At 45.2% G+C, this 19325-nt stretch overlaps 1 protein-coding gene across 1 annotated transcript in view; it reads right to left on the bottom strand.

Moving 5' to 3' along the window:
- Window positions 1–372: 372 nt before the first annotated feature.
- LOC126145212 (cuticle protein 79-like) overlaps window positions 373–19325 on the bottom strand; it is a 29427-nt gene continuing 10474 nt past the window's right edge. The window contains exon 2 of the mRNA XM_049915540.1: window positions 373–1011. Within this exon, the coding sequence (XP_049771497.1) occupies window positions 469–1011 (543 nt within the window). The 3' untranslated portion in view covers window positions 373–468. The remainder of the gene's footprint in view (window positions 1012–19325) is intronic.

The raw sequence follows: 19325 nt of genomic DNA, 5'->3' as shown, positions 1-19325 counted from the left end.
TCGTTGCATCTGCTCCGGGCGGACGTTCCCTGACGCCCGTTGAAGTTCGTTGTTGATCGATTGACTCAGTTTTTTTTATTACAGAGGGCAGCTAACCCTCTGACCGAACACGCTGAGCTACCGTGCCGGCGACCACTCAGCTACCGGTGGCGGACAGCGTAAGTGTAATGACGAAATCAGGTATAAAGTACAAACACAGGTGTCTCGGTTTTTTCTCTCTGAAATCTGCTCAGCCAAGTAATGTGACTAGAATGAGTGAGAAAATAAATGAAACATCTTAATCTTTGCACGTAATTTTATTGCAATATTTTATTGGAAACAACAGTAATCTGCAACTTTTTGGTACATAGAGATCCAAATCTAGAGAAAAAAAAAAAAAAAGGAAACACACGAATGGAAATAGGTGGTTGCGCAGTCCTGCTGTGAAGATGGCTGTCAGATGAGTGGCTGCGACGGCACGGATGACGTTTAGTGGTGGTAACCCCCGAAGCCACCGAAGCTGGAGTACCCGCCTCCGAATCCCCCGTAGCCTCCGGCGAAGCCGGCGTCCTTGACGACGACGGGCACGGGCTGCTTGACGAGCACGGGGTGAGGTACGGCCACGGGCACGGGCCGGGGCACGCTCACGGGGTACGGCACCGGCCTCTCCACGGGCACGGGGTACGGCTGCGGCACGTGCACGGGGTACGGCCTGTCCACCGGCACCTTCACGGGCACGCTGACCGGGTACGGCACGTTCCTCTCCACCGGCACCGGGTACGGCTGCGGTACCGGCACCGGCACCTCCTTGGTGATGGTGACGGCCTTGACCTCCCCGTGGCCGCCCCCAAAGCCGTACCCGCCACCGTAGCCGTACCCGCCCCCGTAGCTGCCTCCGTAGCCGTACCCGCCCCCGTAGCCGCCGCCGAAGCCACCATAGCCGAGCCCCAGCAGGCCCCGCTTCTCCGTCTTGGCACGCGCTTTCTCTTCCGCGGCAGAAAGGCAGCACACCGCCAACAAAACTGCGCACACCTGCGAACAACGCCAAACACTCAACAAGCTACTGTGTAATCGAGGTTCCAAGCACAGTGAAAGTAAAAAATGGTTCAAATGGCTCTGAGCACTATGGGACTTAACATCTGAGTTCATCAGTCCCCTAGAACTTAGAACTACTTAAACCTAACCAACCTAAGGACATCACACACATCCATGCCCGAGGCAGGATTCGAACCTGCGACCGTAGCAGTCGCGCGATTCCGGACTGAAGCGCCTAGAATCGCTCGGTCACCGCGGCCGGTATGAAAGTAAGAATGGAAGACTAAGAACAAAGCCTAGGGTTTCAGACACAAAACTTCTCACTTCGCTTTGAAAGATGTGAATTTCTGCTGTGTATGTGTGGAAGTACGATCAGTCACAAATACACAACTGGCCATTAAAATTGCTACACAGAGAAGAAATGCAAATGATTAATTGGACAAATATATTACACTAGAACTGACTTGTGATTACATTTTCACGGAATTTCGGTGCATAGATCCTAAGAAATCAGTACCCAGAACAACCACCTATGGCCGTAATAACGGCCTTCATACGCCTGGGCATTGAGTCAAACAGAGCTTGGATGGCGTGTACAGGTACAGCTGCCCACGCAGCTTCAACACGATACCACAGTTAATCAAGAGTAGTGACTGGCGTATTGTGACGAGCCAGTTGCTCGGCCACCATTGACAACACGTTTTCAATTGGTGACAGATCTGGAGAATGTGCTGGCCAGGACAGCAGTCGAACATTTTCTGTATCCAGAAATGCCCGTACAGGACCTGCAACATGCGGTCGAGCATTATCCTGCTGAAATGTAGGGTTTCGCACGGATCGAATGACGGGTAGAGCCACGGGTCGTAACACATCTGAAATGTAACGTCCACTGTTCAACGTGCCGTCAATGCGAACAAGAGGTGACCGAGACGTGTAACCAATGGCACCCCATTCCATCACGCCGGGTGATACGCCAGTATGGCGATGACGAATACACGATTCCAATCTGCGTTCACCGTGATGTCGCCAAACATGGATGCGACCATCGTGATGCTGGAAACAGAACCTGGATTCATCCGAAAAAATGACGTTTTGCCATTCGTGCACCCATGTTCGTCGTTGTGTGCACCATCGCAGGCGCTCCTGTCTGTGATGCAGCGTCAAGGGTGACCGCAGACACGGTCTCCGAGCTGATAGTCCACGCTGCTGCAAATGTCGTCGAACTGTTCGTGCAGATGGTTGTTGTCTTGCAAAAGTCCCCATCTGTTGACTCAGGGATCGAGACGTGGCTGCACGATCCGTTACAGCCATGTGGATGAGATGCCTGTCATCTCGACTGCTAGTGATACGAGGTCGTTGGGATCCAGTACGGCGTTCCGTATTAACCTCCTGAACCCACCGATTCCATATTCTGCTAACAGTCATTGGATCTCGACCAACGCGAGCAGCAATGTCGCGATACGATAAACCGCAATCGCAATAGGCTACAATCCGACCTTTATCAAAGTCGGAAACGTGATGGTAAGCATTTCTCCTCCTTACACGAGGCATCACAACAACGTTTCATCAGGCAACGCCGGTCAATTGCTGTTTGTGTACGAGAAATCGGTTGGAAACTTTCCTCATGTCAGCACGTTGTAGGTGTCGCCACCAGCGCCAACCTTGTGTGAATGCTCTGAAAAGCTAATCATTTGCATATCACAGCATCTTCTTCCTGTCGGTTAAATTTCGCGTCTGTAGCACGTCATCTTCGTGGTGCAGCAATTTTAATGGTCAGTAGTGTATGAATTCGTTTGTGTCATAGAAGAAACATTGTCCATTCTTGACTCGGGCTCGGGTATAAACTAACTGATGATAGCAACGGAACCGTCGCTGGAGCGACAATCAGGCTTCCATGCGGCGTCGTTAATTGAAGGCGGTATGCTGCGCCCAGCTTAAAACTGTATAAAAGATTTCATGAGACCGCAAATAGGGAACTACAAAGACACTTAGCAAGTACTTGTATGTGTTACATACAGTACATTATTATTATTGTACTTAGAAACAGTGGCTAATTGTCAAAGGAAGCAACGACGACTGTGTGTAGTAATAATAGGAAAATTCTGTAACAGACTGGCACTCCCTAATTCCACACGATTTCAATAGCTAAGCTAGGTTAACTACAAAACTGTTATGAGAAGAGCATTCCGCTGCCTCCCCATTTGACAGTTAATCATTCTGTTGTTTTTCTTCCCCAGGAAATTTTTTTCAGTTGCTACCATCTGATGCCTAACGGCGAGTGTACAAGCTGTATCTTCCATATTGCTGATGGCCGTGAGATGCAACAACCCATTACACGTTTCGCTAACACGTCAGACAGCTGCTCCAACCTTTTAAACAGACGCCATCCGCACTGTCAGTCAAGAAAGGTAAAACGAAATACCTTTAAAAGAATCTTTCGTCGAAGCATGAACCGAGCAACAGGCAATGCCTGTAGAAATTGATAGGAAACAACTCTATATAACTCAGATTCTCCACTCAAAAAAACAAGAACTTATCGAAATTTCTGGATATTCTGTAATTGCTACATATGAAAAGCAAAACATCTTCAGAAATCTGTTCCTTATGCCAAAGAACTTTCTGTAAACAAAACCAAAACTGTGTATAACTGTTTGGAGTTTAGTAAAGTAAAAACTTCTTCGATGTACCTCAGTAACTGTGTCGTGAGGTTCAAGCCCTCTTCCGCGGTTTTTCCCTGGTTTCCCGTGAAACTCGACTAATTGGTGAGGCGTAATTAGTAATCTACGCAGAATACATCTACAGCTACATAATTACAATATGGCTAGGTGACAATCCCTGCATTGCCCGGGCATTCGTTTTGCTAATTTTCTATGAGAAACGAAAACAAAAAACAGAACTTTGTTTATAGCATACTATCAAAAAATATCATTGACATGTATCCGTGAAAACACCTTTGAAATTATGAGGCAGTCAAACAAAGAAACGTGCATAAAGTAAAAATCTGTAAGTACAGTACCCGAACTAAGAAAAGTACGAAGGTAATTCCAAAAGTAAGGTCTCCTATTTTTTATAAGTACATACACCTGTTTATTTCTACAATGGTTTACATCAGTTTACAGCTTGAACATTTACCTATTTTTCGACATAATCACTATTTCTGTCGATGCATTTTTGTAGACGCTGTGGCAGTTTTTGTATGCCCGTGTCATACCTGCTCGCCGCCATGCTGTTCAGAAAGTTATGAACCTCTTCTTTCACCTCGTCGTCGGAGCTGAATCGCTGGGACCACAATTAACTACTGGAAGGTGTGCGCAAGATAAGTTCAAATGGCTCTGAGCACTATGGGACTAAACATCTGTGGTCATCAGTCCCCTAGAACTTAGAACTACTTAAACCTAACTAACCTAAGGACATCACACACATCCATGCCCGAGGCAGGATTCGAACCTGCGACCGTAGCGGTCACGCGGCTCCAGACTGACGCGCCTAGAACCGCACGGCCACACCGGCCGGCCGCAAGATAAGTGCCACGCATGCTGACTGAGGACCACATGCGGCCACGAGTTGATGCTTCCCGCGTATTTCTTCACCGCCTTGCAGCCGAACAGGACAACTTTCTGGACTCAATTGTCACGTGTGACGAAACCTGGGCATACCACTTTACACCTGAGACCAAGCAACGATCACGCCAGTGGCGGAATCCTTCTTCACCAAAGCCACGGATATTCAAACAAACACAGTGTGCCGGTAAAGTCATGACAACAGTTTTTTGGGATCGGAAAGGAGTATTGTTGGTCGACTTTATGCCCACTGGGACCACAATTAACGCTGACAGGTACTGTGCGACTCTGAAAACACTCAAACGGGCAATTCAGAACCGGAGAAGAGGAATGTTGAGCAAGGGCGTACACATTCTCCATGACAACGCTCGCCCACACATCGCTCGGCAAACCGTTGCTCTCCTGCAACAGTTTCAGTGGAACGTAATCACCCACCCACCCTATAGTCCTGACTTGGCGCCCAGTGACTATCACCTGTTCCCTAGGTTAAAAGAACATTTGGCCGGAAAGCGATTCAGCTCCGACGACGAGGTGAAAGAAGAGGTTCATAATTTTCTGAACAGCATGGCGGCGAGCTGGTATGACATGGGCATACAAAAACTGCCACAGCGTCTACAAAAATGCATCGTCAGAAATAGTGATGATATCGAAAAATAGGCAAATGTTCAAGCTGTAAACTGATGTAAACCATTGTAGAAATATACTGGTCTATGTACTTATAAAAAAATAAGAGACCTTACTTTTGGGATTACCCTCGTAGTGTCTGCGTACGTTACGCGCAGCTGTCTCGCGTGTCTACAACGCGATTTTGTAAACGCCTCTATAACAACGGCGCTTCGTAGCTCTATAGACGGCTACAGTTTTGCCCTACAGCCGTTTACCCTTCGCAGATGACAGCTGTAAAACCGCTCCCAGGTGTCACGGATTTTCTTGCGTTGACTGGGAGACAGTCATACCAGTGAAGAATGGATGTATAAAACTTCGCACATGACACGGCATTTTTCACGCATCTCGGTGTTTGTGACTTGGTGGGCAATAAAAACCTCCTAAATCCACCAGTCTGTGAAAACATGTAATTCCAGTAACTATTAACTCCATAGTCAAAGGGAGATTTGAAAGTGCATGGATTTCTCTAATCTGTCGAACTAGGTTTCAACTATACAGTTACACATGTAGCAAACTTTCTGTATTACTTTATGTTATTCTTTAAGAGGCCGTTTTTGCATCACCTGCAAAATTTAACAAAATAGTGTTATGAGGTTTTCATCGCATATCATCGAATTATAATTCTGTAGCTGCATTTAGCCAAATATTTGAATACGGTCAGAGAAATTTATTTCGAATGCAGTTAGTAGTACAGAAGTAATACATTTAAATTTCATGCATGAAGCTGTAGTTCTTACGCATCCCATCGTTTATGACATCACATCTCCTGAAACTATGACAAGTAGGTGGTTGTTACCCCCCACAGCGATAGTGTATTTGGTTCAAATCTGTCGAGTGGTTTAGGAGGAGCTGTGGAACGAAGACACACACATACACATCCATTTTTATAATATGTATGGATTATAAAGTTCATGTAACAATTACAAACATCAGTATAGCTAAATGGTCAAACATAACATAGCAAATGATGCAGTACGTGAAAGACAAGCTCGCAGAATCTTTTTCATTTATTTTTAATTGGTACTAGCCACTAGCATCTGTAGTTGCTGAAAATCTACATCTACATTTATACTCTGCGAACCACTATGAAGTGGATGGTAGAGATTACGCCCCACTGTACCAGTTATTAGGGCTACTTCCCGTACCACTCACATACAGAGCGCGGGAAGAATGATGGTTTGAATGCTTCTATGCATGCTGTAATCAGTGTAACCTTGTCCTCACGTTCCTTATGAGAGCGATATATAGGGGGTTGTAGTATATTTCTAAAATTATCATTTAAAGCCGGTTGTTGAAACTCTATAAGTAGGATTCCTCGGGATAGTTTTCGTCTATCTTCAAGAGTCTGCCAATTCAGTTCTTTCAACATCTCTGTCACACTCTCCCGCAGGTCAAACAGAACTGTGACCATTCGTGCTGCCCTTCTCTGTATACGTTCAATATCTCCTGTGAGTCCTATCTGATATTGGTCCCACACACTTGAACAATATTCTAGAATAGATCGCACGAGTTATTTGTAAACAATTTCCGTTGTAGATTAATTGCACTTCCCCAGTATTATACCAATGAACTGGACAAAGTCTGTTGCCTGCTTTGCCCACAACTGAGCCTATGTGATCATTCTATTTCATGTCCCTATTAATGTTACACCCAGGTATTTGGATAAGTTTGCCGATTCAAGTTGTGACTCACTGACGTTGTAGTCATACGACGCTATGTTTATCGTTTTGTGAAGTCCTCAATTTTATATTATTGAACTTTTAAAGCAAATTGCCCATGTTTGCACCACTTTGAAATCTTATCAGGGTCTGATTGGATGTCTGTGAAGCTTCGTTATTTGTAGTTAACTGCATCACCAACTAAAATTCTGATGTTACTATTAATATTGTCTGCAAGATCAATAACATACTACAAGAACAGCAAGGGACCCAGTACAACTCCTGCATACAGCCGAGTTACTTCTACATCTGTCGATGACTCTGCATCCAAAGTAACATGTTTTGTCCTCCCTAGAAATAAATCCTTACTCTAGTCACAAGTTTCGCCTGATACCCCATACGATCGCACTTTTGATAATAAGCATAAGTGTGATACTCAGTCAAATTGTTTTCGGAAACAGAGAAATTCTGCATCTATCCGACTGCCTTGATCCATGGCTTTCAGGATGTCATGCGAGAAAAGTGCGAGCTGGGTTTCACGTGAACTATGTTTCCGCAATCCATGTTGGTTGGCGTGGAGAAGGTCGTTCTGTTCGAGATACTTTATTATGTATACGCTCAGAATATGTTCTAAGATTCTGTAACGAATGGGTGTCAAGGATACTGGACGGTAGTTTTGTGGATCACTTCTGGTGGCCGTCTTACAGACAGGTGTAACCTGTGCTTTCTTCCAGCAACTCGGTACGATTTTTTGTTCGGGGGATCTACGATAGATAGTAATTAATAGAGGGGCTAACTCAACCGCAGATTGGGTATAGAATGTTACAGGGATTCCCACAGGTCTTATGGCTTCGTTCAATTTTAACGATTTCAACTTTTTTGTCAACGTCACTAACACTCATACCTTATCAGTGATGAAAGTTTCTTTGAATTGGGGACGTACTCCTGGGTTTTCCTTTGTAAAGGAACATTTGAAAACAGAGTTAACCATTCCTGGTTTTTCTTTGTCACTCTCAATTTCAGTGCTGTTTTGTCCACGAGTAAGTGGACACTAGCTTTGATGCCACAGACAGCCTCTACAAATGACAATATTTTGCACCGGTAGTTATTCAAGGTTTCATGCGTTTCTCTCTCAACAGCCAAACGCCTTTCATTCAGCATCTCTCTATCTACAGCTCTATGCTTTGTTTTACTGCTAATTTGCTGTAGTCTCTGTTTCTTTAAAAGTTTCTTTGCAGTGATTGTATACCACGGAGGATCTTTCCCGTCATGAACTGTTCTGCTGGATGCTTATCTATCCATTGCATGGTCAACTATTCCTTTGAGGTTTAGTCATTGTTCCTTTACATGGTCCTGTCTTGAACTAAAAGTTTCAGCTTCCCCACTGGCAATGACATTAGGGCTTCTTTGTCTATGGCGGCAAACCAGGCAGGAAAAGCATTTGGTGTGCTAGAATTTGATTGTTGTCAATAGGCAGTGAGTGTGCAACGATATTTCCAGACACAAGGTCACCAGTTTACAACAGCATGAAATGAAATGATCGTATTGTACTGAGGCCCTGGAGACCCCACCTCGGGTAGTTCGGCCAGCGAGTTGCAAGTCTTTTCAGGTGACGCTGCATTGGGCGACTTGCGTGTCGATGATGATTAGGACAACACGACACACAGTTACCGAGTGGAGATTCAATGATTCAAATGGCTCTGAGCACTATGGGACTTAACATCTGAGGTCATCAGTCCCCTAGAACGTAGAACTACTTAAACCTAACTAACCTGAGGACATCACACACACCCATGCCCGACACTGGATTCGAATCTGCGACCGTAGCGGTCGCGCGGCTCCAGACTGAAACGCCTAGAACCGCTCCGCTACAACGTCCGGCTCCGAGTGGAGAAAATCTCCGATCCATTCGGAAATCGAATCAGGGCCCGCTGCATGGCAATCAGACGTACTTAAAACTCAACTGAGGAGGCGAACTACACTCCTGGAAATTGAAATGAGAACATCGTGAATTCATTGTCCCAGGAAGGGGAAACTTTATTGACACATTCCTGGGGTCAGATACATCACATGATCACACTGACAGAACCACAGGCACATAGACATAGGCAACAGAGCATGCACAATGTCGGCACTAGTACAGTGTATATCCACCTTTCGCAGCAATGCAGGCTGCTATTCTCCCATGGAGACGATCGTAGAGATGCTGGATGTAGTCCTGTGGAACGGCTTGCCATGCCATTTCCACCTGGCGCCTCAGTTGGACCAGCGTTCGTGCTGGACGTGCAGACCGCGTGAGACGACGCTTCATCCAGTCCCAAACATGCTCAATGGGGGACAGATCCGGAGATCTTGCTGGCCAGGGTAGTTGACTTACACCTTCTAGAGCACATTTGGTGGCACGGGATACATGCGGACGAGCATTGTCCTGTTGGAACAGCAAGTTCCCTTGCCGGTCTAGGAATGGTAGAACGATGGGTTCGATGACGGTTTGGATGTACCGTGCACTATTCAGTGTCCCCTCGACGATCACCAGTGGTGTACGGCCAGTGTAGGAGATCGCTCCCCACACCATGATGCCGGGTGTTGGCCCTGTGTGCCTCGGTCGTATGCAGTCCTGATTGTGGCGCTCACCTGCACGGCGCCAAACACGCATACGACCATCATTGGCACCAAGGCAGAAGCGACTCTCATCGCTGAAGACGACACGTCTCCATTCGTCCCTCCATTCACGCCTGTCGCGACACCACTGGAGGCGGGCTGCACGATGTTGGGGCGTGAGCGGAAGACGGCCTAACGGTGTGCGGGACCGTAGCCCAGCTTCATGGAGACGGTTGCGAATGGTCCTCGCCGATACCCCAGGAGCAACAGTGTCCCTAATTTGCTGGGAAGTGGCGGTACGGTCCCCTACGGCACTGCGTAGGATCCTACGGTCTTGGCCTGCATCCGTGCGTCGCTGCGGTCCGGTCCCAGGTCGACGGGCACGTGCACCTTCCGCCGACCTCTGGCGACAACATCGATGTACTGTGGAGACCTCACGCCCCACGTGTTGAGCAATTCGGCGGTACGTCCACCCGGCCTCCCGCATGCCCACTATACGCCCTCGCTCAAAGTCCGTCAACTGCACATACGGTTCACGTCACCGCTGTCGCGGCATGCTACCAGTGTTAAAGACTGCGATGGAGCTCCGTATGCCACGGCAAACTGGCTGACACTGACGGCGGCGGTGCACAAATGCTGCGCAGCTAGCGCCATTCGACGGCCAACACCGCGGTTCCTGGTGTGTCCGCTGTGCCGTGCGTGTGATCATTGCTTGTACAGCCCTCTCGCAGTGTCCGGAGCAAGTATGGTGGGTCTGACACACCGGTGTCAATGTGTTCTTTTTTCCATTTCCAGGAGTGTACAAGAGCGTAGCGAGGTGGAGCAAGAAATCTGAGGACGACGTTCGGGCATACCGGGAGCGTCAGGACAGACAGTGAACCGTGTAAGGGACGTGATGTTGCGAACTCACACGAAGTCTACCTCTAGAGAGCTTGTGCAGAATTGAACATTATTCAGCCAACATCGTGGAAAATCGTTCGTAAGCGATTAAGAATGAAGCCGTCCAAATTGCATTTCTTGCAAGCCACAAACCAGGACGTGAAACTACGCCATCTGCAGATCTGCATTCATAAGCAGAACTATACTGAAAAAGACGGCTTCGCTACAATTCACGCTTCAATAACAAACCTACTTTCCGTACTTCGGGAAATATTATTTGACACAATATAGGCATATGGGGGTAGAGAACCTACATGTAACGATCGAACAAGTCCAGGACTCTGACAAAGTAAACGTGTTCTATGTCGTATCTGAGAAGGTAGACAATGGACCCTTCTTCTTCATTAACAGAACTGTGAATGGTATCAACCATCTTGACAAGCTGCAATTGCGGCCAATTGTACAACTTCATACTGAAGACAAGGATTTCCATCTGTCAACAAGATGGTACTCCTCCACATTTCCACGACTGTGTACAACATTACTTGAAAAGACATCGCCACGTCTCTGGATGGGCCGTGTTGCGGCTGCTGACCTGGCGACACTCGAGCGGCCAGCACAGTCGCCTTGTGGGTTTGTCTTGTGGATTTAAATCAAGCATAGCGTTTGTGTTCCACCTCTACCACAGAACCTGGAAGACGTATGACATCGCGTCGTGGAAGTTGTTCTTAGGGTCGCTCCTGACATGCTGGATCCGGCATGGACAGAGTTGGGCTATCGATCAGGTATGTGTCGTGTGACGAAGGGTATACACATACAAAATTGTAAAAAAAAATTGATTGTTTGTGTTTCATATGATGTATCATTTTTTACGTTATTCTTGGCCATTTATCTGTAACATTTTTTTGAAATGTCTCACGTTCTTTATAATTACCATGTATAGCGAAGAAAGAATACAAACACACTATAAAAATGGAGGTACGTACACTATGTTATCAAAGGTATCCGGACACCCCCCAAAACATACGTTTTTCATGTTAGGTACATTGTGCTGCCACCTACTGCCAGGTACTCCACATGAGCGACCTCAGTAGTCATTAGACATCGTGAGAGAGCAGAATGGGCCCTCCGCAGAACCCACGGACTTCGAACGTGGTCAGGTGATTGGATGTCACTTGCGTCATACGTCTGTACGCGAGATTTCCACTTTCCTAAACATCCCTAGGTCCACTGTTTCCGATGTGATAGTGAAGTGGAAACGTGAAAGGTCACGTACAGCACAAAAGCGTACAGGCCGACCTCGTCTGTTGACTGACAGAGACCGACAGTTGAAGAGGGTCGTAATGTGTAACAGGCAGACATCTGTCCAGACCATCACACAGGAATTACAAACTGAATCAGGATCCACTGCAAGTACAATGACGGTTAGGCGGGAGGTGAGAAAACTTAGATTTCATGGTCGAGCGGCTATTCATAAGCCACGCATCACGCCGGTAAATGCCAAACGACCCCTCACTTGGTGTAAGGAGCGTAAATATTGGACAACTGAACAGTGGAAAAACGTTGTTTGGATTGACGAATCACGGTACACAATGTGGCGATCCGATGGCAGTGTGTGGGTTTGGCGAATTCCCGGTGAACGTCATCTGCCAGCGTGTGTAGTGCCAATAGCAAAATTCGAAGGCGGTGGTGTTATCGTGTGGTCGTGATTTTCATGGAGGGGGCTTCCACTCCTTGTTGTTTTGCGTGGCACTATCACAGCTCAGGTCTACATTGATGTTTTAAGCACCTTATCACTTCCCACTGTTGAAAAGCAATTCGCAGATGGCAATTGCATCTTTCAACACGATCGAGCACCTGTTCATAACGCACGGCCTGTGGCGGAGTGGTTACACGACAGTAACATCATTCCTGTAATGGACTGGCCTGCACAGAGTCCTGACCTGAATCCTACAGAACACCTTTGGGATGTTTTGGAACGCCGACTTCGTGCCAGGCCTCACAGACCTCTCCTCGGAGCAGTACTCCGTGAAGCATGGGCTGCCATTCCCCAAGAAACCTTCCAGCATCTGATAGAACGTATGCCTGCGAGAGTGGAAGCTGACATCAAGGCTAAGGGTGGGCCAAGACCATACTGAATTCCAGCATTACCGATAGAGGGCGCCACGAACTTGTAAGTCATTTTCAGCCAGGTGTCCGGATACTTCTGATCACTTAGTGTATACATGTGTGTACGCATGTATGTTCCACATCTCTTCCTAAGCCACTGTACCAATTCCAACCAATTTTGGTACACATATTAGTTAAAATGTGGAAAGAAATACTGAGGGAGTTAAAACCACCAGCCTCCATGTGGGGTGAGCAGGATATAGTCGAGAGAAAAAAGGAAGGAGGAGATGGACAGATAGTGAGAGGAAGGAGGAAATGGGGACAGATAGAGGGGGGGGGGGGGGAGCAAGAGAAGGACGCGGAAAGTGGGAGGGGGAATTGCCAGAGAGAAAGAAAAGGTGAAGAAAATGTGGACAGAAAAGATGCACAGAAAAGGCAAAGAGGAGAAGATGGACACAGACAGGTGGAGGAAGCATAGGCAGAAAAGGGGGAGCAGGAGATGAGCAGATGGAGAGGATAGCGGAAATGGGCAATGAATGGGAAGAGGAGGAGATGGACAGAGGAGAGGAGGAGATGGACAGATGATGGAAAGAGGAGGAGATGAGCAGGGAGATGGGGGAGTAGGAGAAGAACAGAGAGATGGGGTGGGGAGTAGGAAGTGGACAGAGAGAGAGAGGCAAGAGGAGATGGACAGAGAGGAGGTGGAGGGAGAGATGGACAGAGAGAGTGGGAATGAGGAGATGGACTATTAGAAGACTGGAACAAATACATACCCGGGCAACGCCGGGTATTCATCTAGTGACAGAAATAAAATAAAGTTTTAACAGTGGGATTAAAATTCAAAGGGAAAAGTTTTCAATTATAGTATCATGTTTTACATTGCTATCCTCAGTGAAAGGAGAAAGAAATAGAGGACTTGTCGAATGGCATGAACTGTCTAATGAACACACACTTGCATTGAGAGCAAACTGAAGAAAGACGGGAGGAGTGAGGAGTATCAGAAATGAATTTAGCGATAAACTCAACGGAAAAATTGGGGACTGGGAAGTTAAGGAATTCTGCTGCCTTGGAAACAAGATCGCGCATGACGTACGAAGCAAGGAGGATATAAAAAGCAGATTAGCACAGACAAAGAGAAGTATGCTAGTATCAAACATCGGCTTTAATCTGTGAAACAATTTTTTGAGAAGGTACGTCTGGAGCATAGCATTGTATGACAGTGCGTCATGGACTGTGGAACAACCGGAAAGGAAGAAAATCGAAGCGTTTGAGACGTGGTGCTATGGAAGGAAGATAAAAAGTAGATGGACTGATAGGATAATGAATGAGGAGGTTTTCTGAAGAATCGACGAGGAGAGGAACATGTGGAATACACTGACAAGAAGAAGGGACAGGATGTTGGGACATGGATTAAGACATCAAGGAATAACTTTCATGGCACTTGAAGGTACTGTAGAGGGTAAAAACTGTGGAGATAGCGATTGGAAAATATCCAACAAATAATTGAGAACGTAGGTTGCAAGTGCTACTCTGAGATGAAGAGGCTGGCACAGGAGAGGAATTTGTGGCGGGCCGCATCAATGACGATAGAGAAAATTACAGTGTCTAGCATTTGACTGAGTGCATCTCACAGTGTAGCGTAAGCGTATGTGGTCGCACGACAGCATAGTATACCTTTACCCATACTATGTATGGCCTTCCATCAGAATTCGAATCATTTGTCTCTAGGTCTAGGACCAACGGTATAGCACGTGTCAGCGCTTTCGGCTATTGATGTGTGGAACGATAAATTAGTGAAGTAATATGAGAGTGGTTGACCGAGCAGATTTCAGGCTTAGAGGATTGAAGGTGACCTAAGACAGTGGCGCTTCATTGAACGATCACTGGCGTCCACGCCCTTACAGCGTTATTGCGATATTAACAGATTGACAACACACTGTAGCCTTAGTTTCGCAGTACGCCTAACTTCTTGTGTAGTAATCATCGAACTCTTAAAACTAGAAAGTTATAGTTTATGACGATGTGGCGCCGGGTCTCCCATAAATTGTAGCGCGTGATGTTCTACATGCGCCGTTGTTATTGTTAGTTTAAAACACATCTATTGGCCATTAAATACGTTGACAGAGTCAGTAAATGTTAAGATCGGTATGACACATAAAGGATATAATTATTATACAGCAAGGAGAAAATAGGATGGATATTCAAATGGTTCAAATGGCTCTAAGCACTATGGGACTTAACATCTGAGGTCATCAGACCCCTAAAGCTACTTATACCTAACTAACCTAAGGACATCACACATATCCATGCCCGAGGCAAGATTCGAACCTGCACCGTAGCAGCAGCGTGGTTCCGGACTGAAGCGCCTAGAACCGCTCGACCACACCGGCCGGCGGATGGATATTGAGCAGTTAATTCAATATCCTTGCACTAGAAACGGCGCAGTCACCTGCCGGTCTGATTATGACCAGTGTTTTGTGAAGTTACAAAAGGAACCGGTGGTATTGATCACGCTCAAAAACGTAAAAATGTACAATTAAATGGTAGACGGCTAAACGTCATACAGAAGAGCACTGCCGCTGTAAGAGGCTGAGTTCAGACGCAGTTTAAAATAGCTGCGTCTCTTTTCTGCTGTAAGGGAGTCATTCCACATCCCCTCATACGGGATTTTCGTTTATTATTCTGACGGATTTTGCACAATTAATTTAAATATAAATTTGATCTTCGGAATAATTTAATTTATACATATTTTTAATGTACTCGTGTGGATATTTGCTGAGCTAAGACATATATTCGATATGATCTTAATTACAGTATCCTCTGGTCAAATTCGTATTGTTTTACAACTATCCTTTAAGTGACACGGAGTTTTGTGAGTTACACTGCGCCGTTCTCCTCCATTTTTTACTTGCAGGTAACAGGCAGGGTATTTTCACGTAGTTTCTGCCGAGCAAATCCTTGGAAGATTCTAATCCCCAAGCTAGTACAGTTTACTACATTCCGTTTTCTTTGAACTATTGTAAGTGTATCGTTGCTTCTTTTCTAAACAAAGACTGTGGCCAGCCGTGCCTCCAAATCTTATCTTGTCCACACAGAGGCTCTCGCTGTAGCAATCTCGCGGTTATGTAAATAAATCAGCAAGGGAACGATACCAGATTACCTCCACGAAGAAGCAACAACACTGTGAACACATCAACTCAGTACTGCTACAAAAACTTCAGATCCAACCGACAGTGGAAGTAGGAAAAAACAGACAACCCAGTGGGACTAGTAACTGTAACCACGATCACTCTAAATTCCCCAATAGAATACCCTAAACCAGTACATATTGTCAAAGAATGCATGGAGCCTGAAAAGCAAGACAATAATCAAATGCAGCCCAACAATACTGCATGGCATCTGCATCATTTACTATTGAACTCAGATGATGAAACGGAAGAAGAACAGAACTAACTAATAGGACTAAAAGAACGTAGAATAAAACATGTACCTGACTGCGGTTTAAGAGAGGTTTTCCTCAATACATAGGCTAATGACTGGCCCGATTATCGCCCTTCCCGCATAGAGATAATTTAAAAATAGAAATAGAGTACAAGGTAGAAAAAGAAGAGGACCTTTGTCTTAGACGCAAGTAAATGGAATCCAGACAGCAATACATAAAGCAGAGTAAGGCATTAAAGGGCGCTATGCTCTTCATGAGAAAAGAAACTTCACTTGTCGAGAAATCATCAGCTTTACTCGGTATTCGCATAAACCAGTACATATTCACATTCATTAGGCTTCACATTTTTTTCACCTGAGAATATTTTCTCCTAGAATTAAATGAACAATAGTTCCAGTTCTCTGGCTTCGACCAAAGTTTTCGGCAAGTTTCTCTTGGTTGTAAAGCAAAAGTCATAACTGCTAATCTCATCACAAATGTTTCTAATTGGGACTCCCTTTGCCCCACTGTCCGTTAGCTTGGTATACACCTGAGAAGTCCCTAACCATCAAATAGGTCATTACTCGAACCCTGAGGCGTAAGGAGCGTAAAATATTTTTAAAAATGTCCACAAACATACTTTCCGATATTAAAAGACCGCATGGATGATGAAGCACATCCATGCACCTACTTAAGTGTACCGCACATGGTTAGCGTGAACGAGGTGGCGTACTGGTACGGTACTGAACTCGTATTACGGAGAACGGCCTGTCAAATCCCCGACCACCCGCCCAGTTTTGTTTTTTGTCGTGGTTTCTGCAAACAGGTCAACCCACACACCGGGGAGCCCGATTGCGAGATTGTGCTAGGTCTCCAATGACCTGCTCCTCAACAGGATGTTGAGCACGAAGCTTGCTTCTATTTTTCTTCAAGCTGTAAATATGAGTGGTGAACATACAGGGTGATTCTGATTCACGAATATATGAAAATTTTGTAATATTTTATTCTACAAGTGAAACTAAAGAAAAAAGTTCATATAAACAAAGGTCCGCAAATGTTTACTTACGGAGTTACGGCTAATAAAAGATTTTGCCTGAAATTTAGCAACTTGTCTAATATGAAGCCATCACAAAACAGTACGAGGTTAAAGTAAGCACGATTTCAATTTGTTTTGTTGTTACTGATCTGGTGAATCTAATAAAACATGTCCCAGATGTGTATCTGCAGTAGTTTTCCAACCAAAGAAGAAATTTCGTAAAATTTTTAATTTATTAAACACTTGGACCAATTTGTTTTTTTTTTTAATTCCAGACCACTGCACAAAGTTTTCAACAGAAGTTGTAGAGAATTTAATGTTAGTAAAATGATGGCAATAACGTTGATTAAAACTGTATAATGTGTCAGCTAATCTGCTTCTATTAATACCACAGCACACGTGAATTCATGTTAAAGCGAAAAAAAACAAAGGTCAGAAAGTTGTACAGTGTACATACAATTTGACAATAGATTCATAATAAATTTTCAAAAATGTCTCCATCGACTTCAATGCATTTAGCCGCACGTGTATGAACAGATTTTGCTGCTCGTCTCAATTTCACAGGGTTGTTCGTAATTTCGTCTATGGCATTAATAATGCGAGCAAGTAATGCCTCACGTGTATTGACATTGTCCTCATAAACTATGTCTTGCATCCATCCCCATACACAAAAATTTGTTTGTGTAAAATCGGGCGATCTGGGTGGTCACAGACGTGTAGCATCACGACCAGTCGATTTCTGGGGAAAATGTCAATTTAAATGTGTAGTAACGGCGTTGTTGAAATGTAGAGGCGCGCCGTCATGTTGAATATACATTTGCAATCGCGTGCAAGTGAAACATTTTCGAGCAAGCGGGGCAGTTCTTCTTGAAGGAATTGCAAGTACGTCTCGACAGTTAGACGTCTTGGGCAAATGAATGGTCCAATAAAGTGTGTGTTGATTATACCACACCACACATTTACGCTAAATCGCTGTTGGAAATTGCGTTGCACTGTTGCATGTGGGTTTGCTTCAGACCATACGTGCTCGTAATGTAAATTGTTTATACCATCTCGTGTAAACAGTGCCTTAGCGGTAGATAAAATGCATTTGTGGGACTGACGATTAGTGTCTAACCAGTTGCACAACTCCAAGCGAAGGGCAAGATCTCCCGGATGTAAATGATACACTTTTTGTGTATGGTAAGAATACAGATTATTGTACTTTACGCCATACCTTAGATTTTGAAATGCCTAATCGTTGAAATGCCTAATCGTTGTACTGGTACCCGGGCTAAACAGCATCCATAATATCCCCAACATCGTCTTCACGAATCGAGCGCTCGTACTGATTATGAACGCTAAGTAGAAAAACTGCCTCCTCAAGGACTACCACCTTAACTTTGGTGGGAAGATTTGTGTGTATCAGTGATCCACTGAGCTATTCTGGAGGGAGCTATGCTCCCTGAAGAGTCACCTATGCCAGACAGGTCAATTGGTGAGATTCCAGACAAAGAGTAGTCCCCCAAGGGGGCTCCTGTCTTGAGAGTATGAGGGTGGCAACCACATGGGCCCTTAGCTAAATCTGACATTACTTACGCTTACTTGTGCCAGGCTTCTTCTGTTTTCTTTCCTATCGACCTCCCTTGGCCAACTCTTACTCTTTCGACCCCAATGGTATTAGGTTTCGAGGCCTGAGGGTGTCTTTTATTTCTCTTTTCTATTCTCCAACAATCAAAGGTTGGCAAAGGACCCTGGAGTCCGCTCAGGCTGCCGAAACTTGTTTGCAGAAACAAAACTCTGGGCAATGTCCACTGAAATTTGAGAAATCAATCAGACCTCAAGGATTTCAATGCAGTAATTACTTTTGAATGCATTATGGGAGAGGCAGTTATCAATGTCTTACAAATATTTACTATTAAAAACAGTCTTGATCACGATTTATTTATCAAGGTGACCGGTTTCGAAACCGGTCACCTTGATAAATAAATCGTGATCAAGACTGTTTTTAATAGTAAAATTGTCAATGCAGCTCTGCCAACAAACTCTACTCCCACATACTAGAAGGCATGAGCCGTGAGATCCCTAGACAATGTATGACACAATGTGGATACAGGCTACAAAACCGATGGGAGAGGATGAAAGGCGAACTTATTTCCGGCGCCTTTAAATAACAGGAACATATCGGCTGAGGGAGATAACCCAGAAAGAAAATCCTGGTCCTCCTAGAACGGGGTTGAGCGGATGGCTGGTAACCAACTCCCAGAAAACATACACTACTCCCAGTACCCAAACGAGCCTCGGAAACAGGAGGGTCTCAAAGGTAAATCAAGGCTTTGAAAAAGGACAAACGAAAATGGATAAATGGACTTATCAAAGTAGCAACCTGGAATGTGAGAGGA

This window comes from Schistocerca cancellata, chromosome 2, assembly GCF_023864275.1.
Source record: "Schistocerca cancellata isolate TAMUIC-IGC-003103 chromosome 2, iqSchCanc2.1, whole genome shotgun sequence".
NCBI classification, from domain to species: Eukaryota; Metazoa; Arthropoda; class Insecta; order Orthoptera; family Acrididae; genus Schistocerca; species Schistocerca cancellata.
This window is presented reverse-complemented; position numbering and strand designations above follow the sequence as displayed.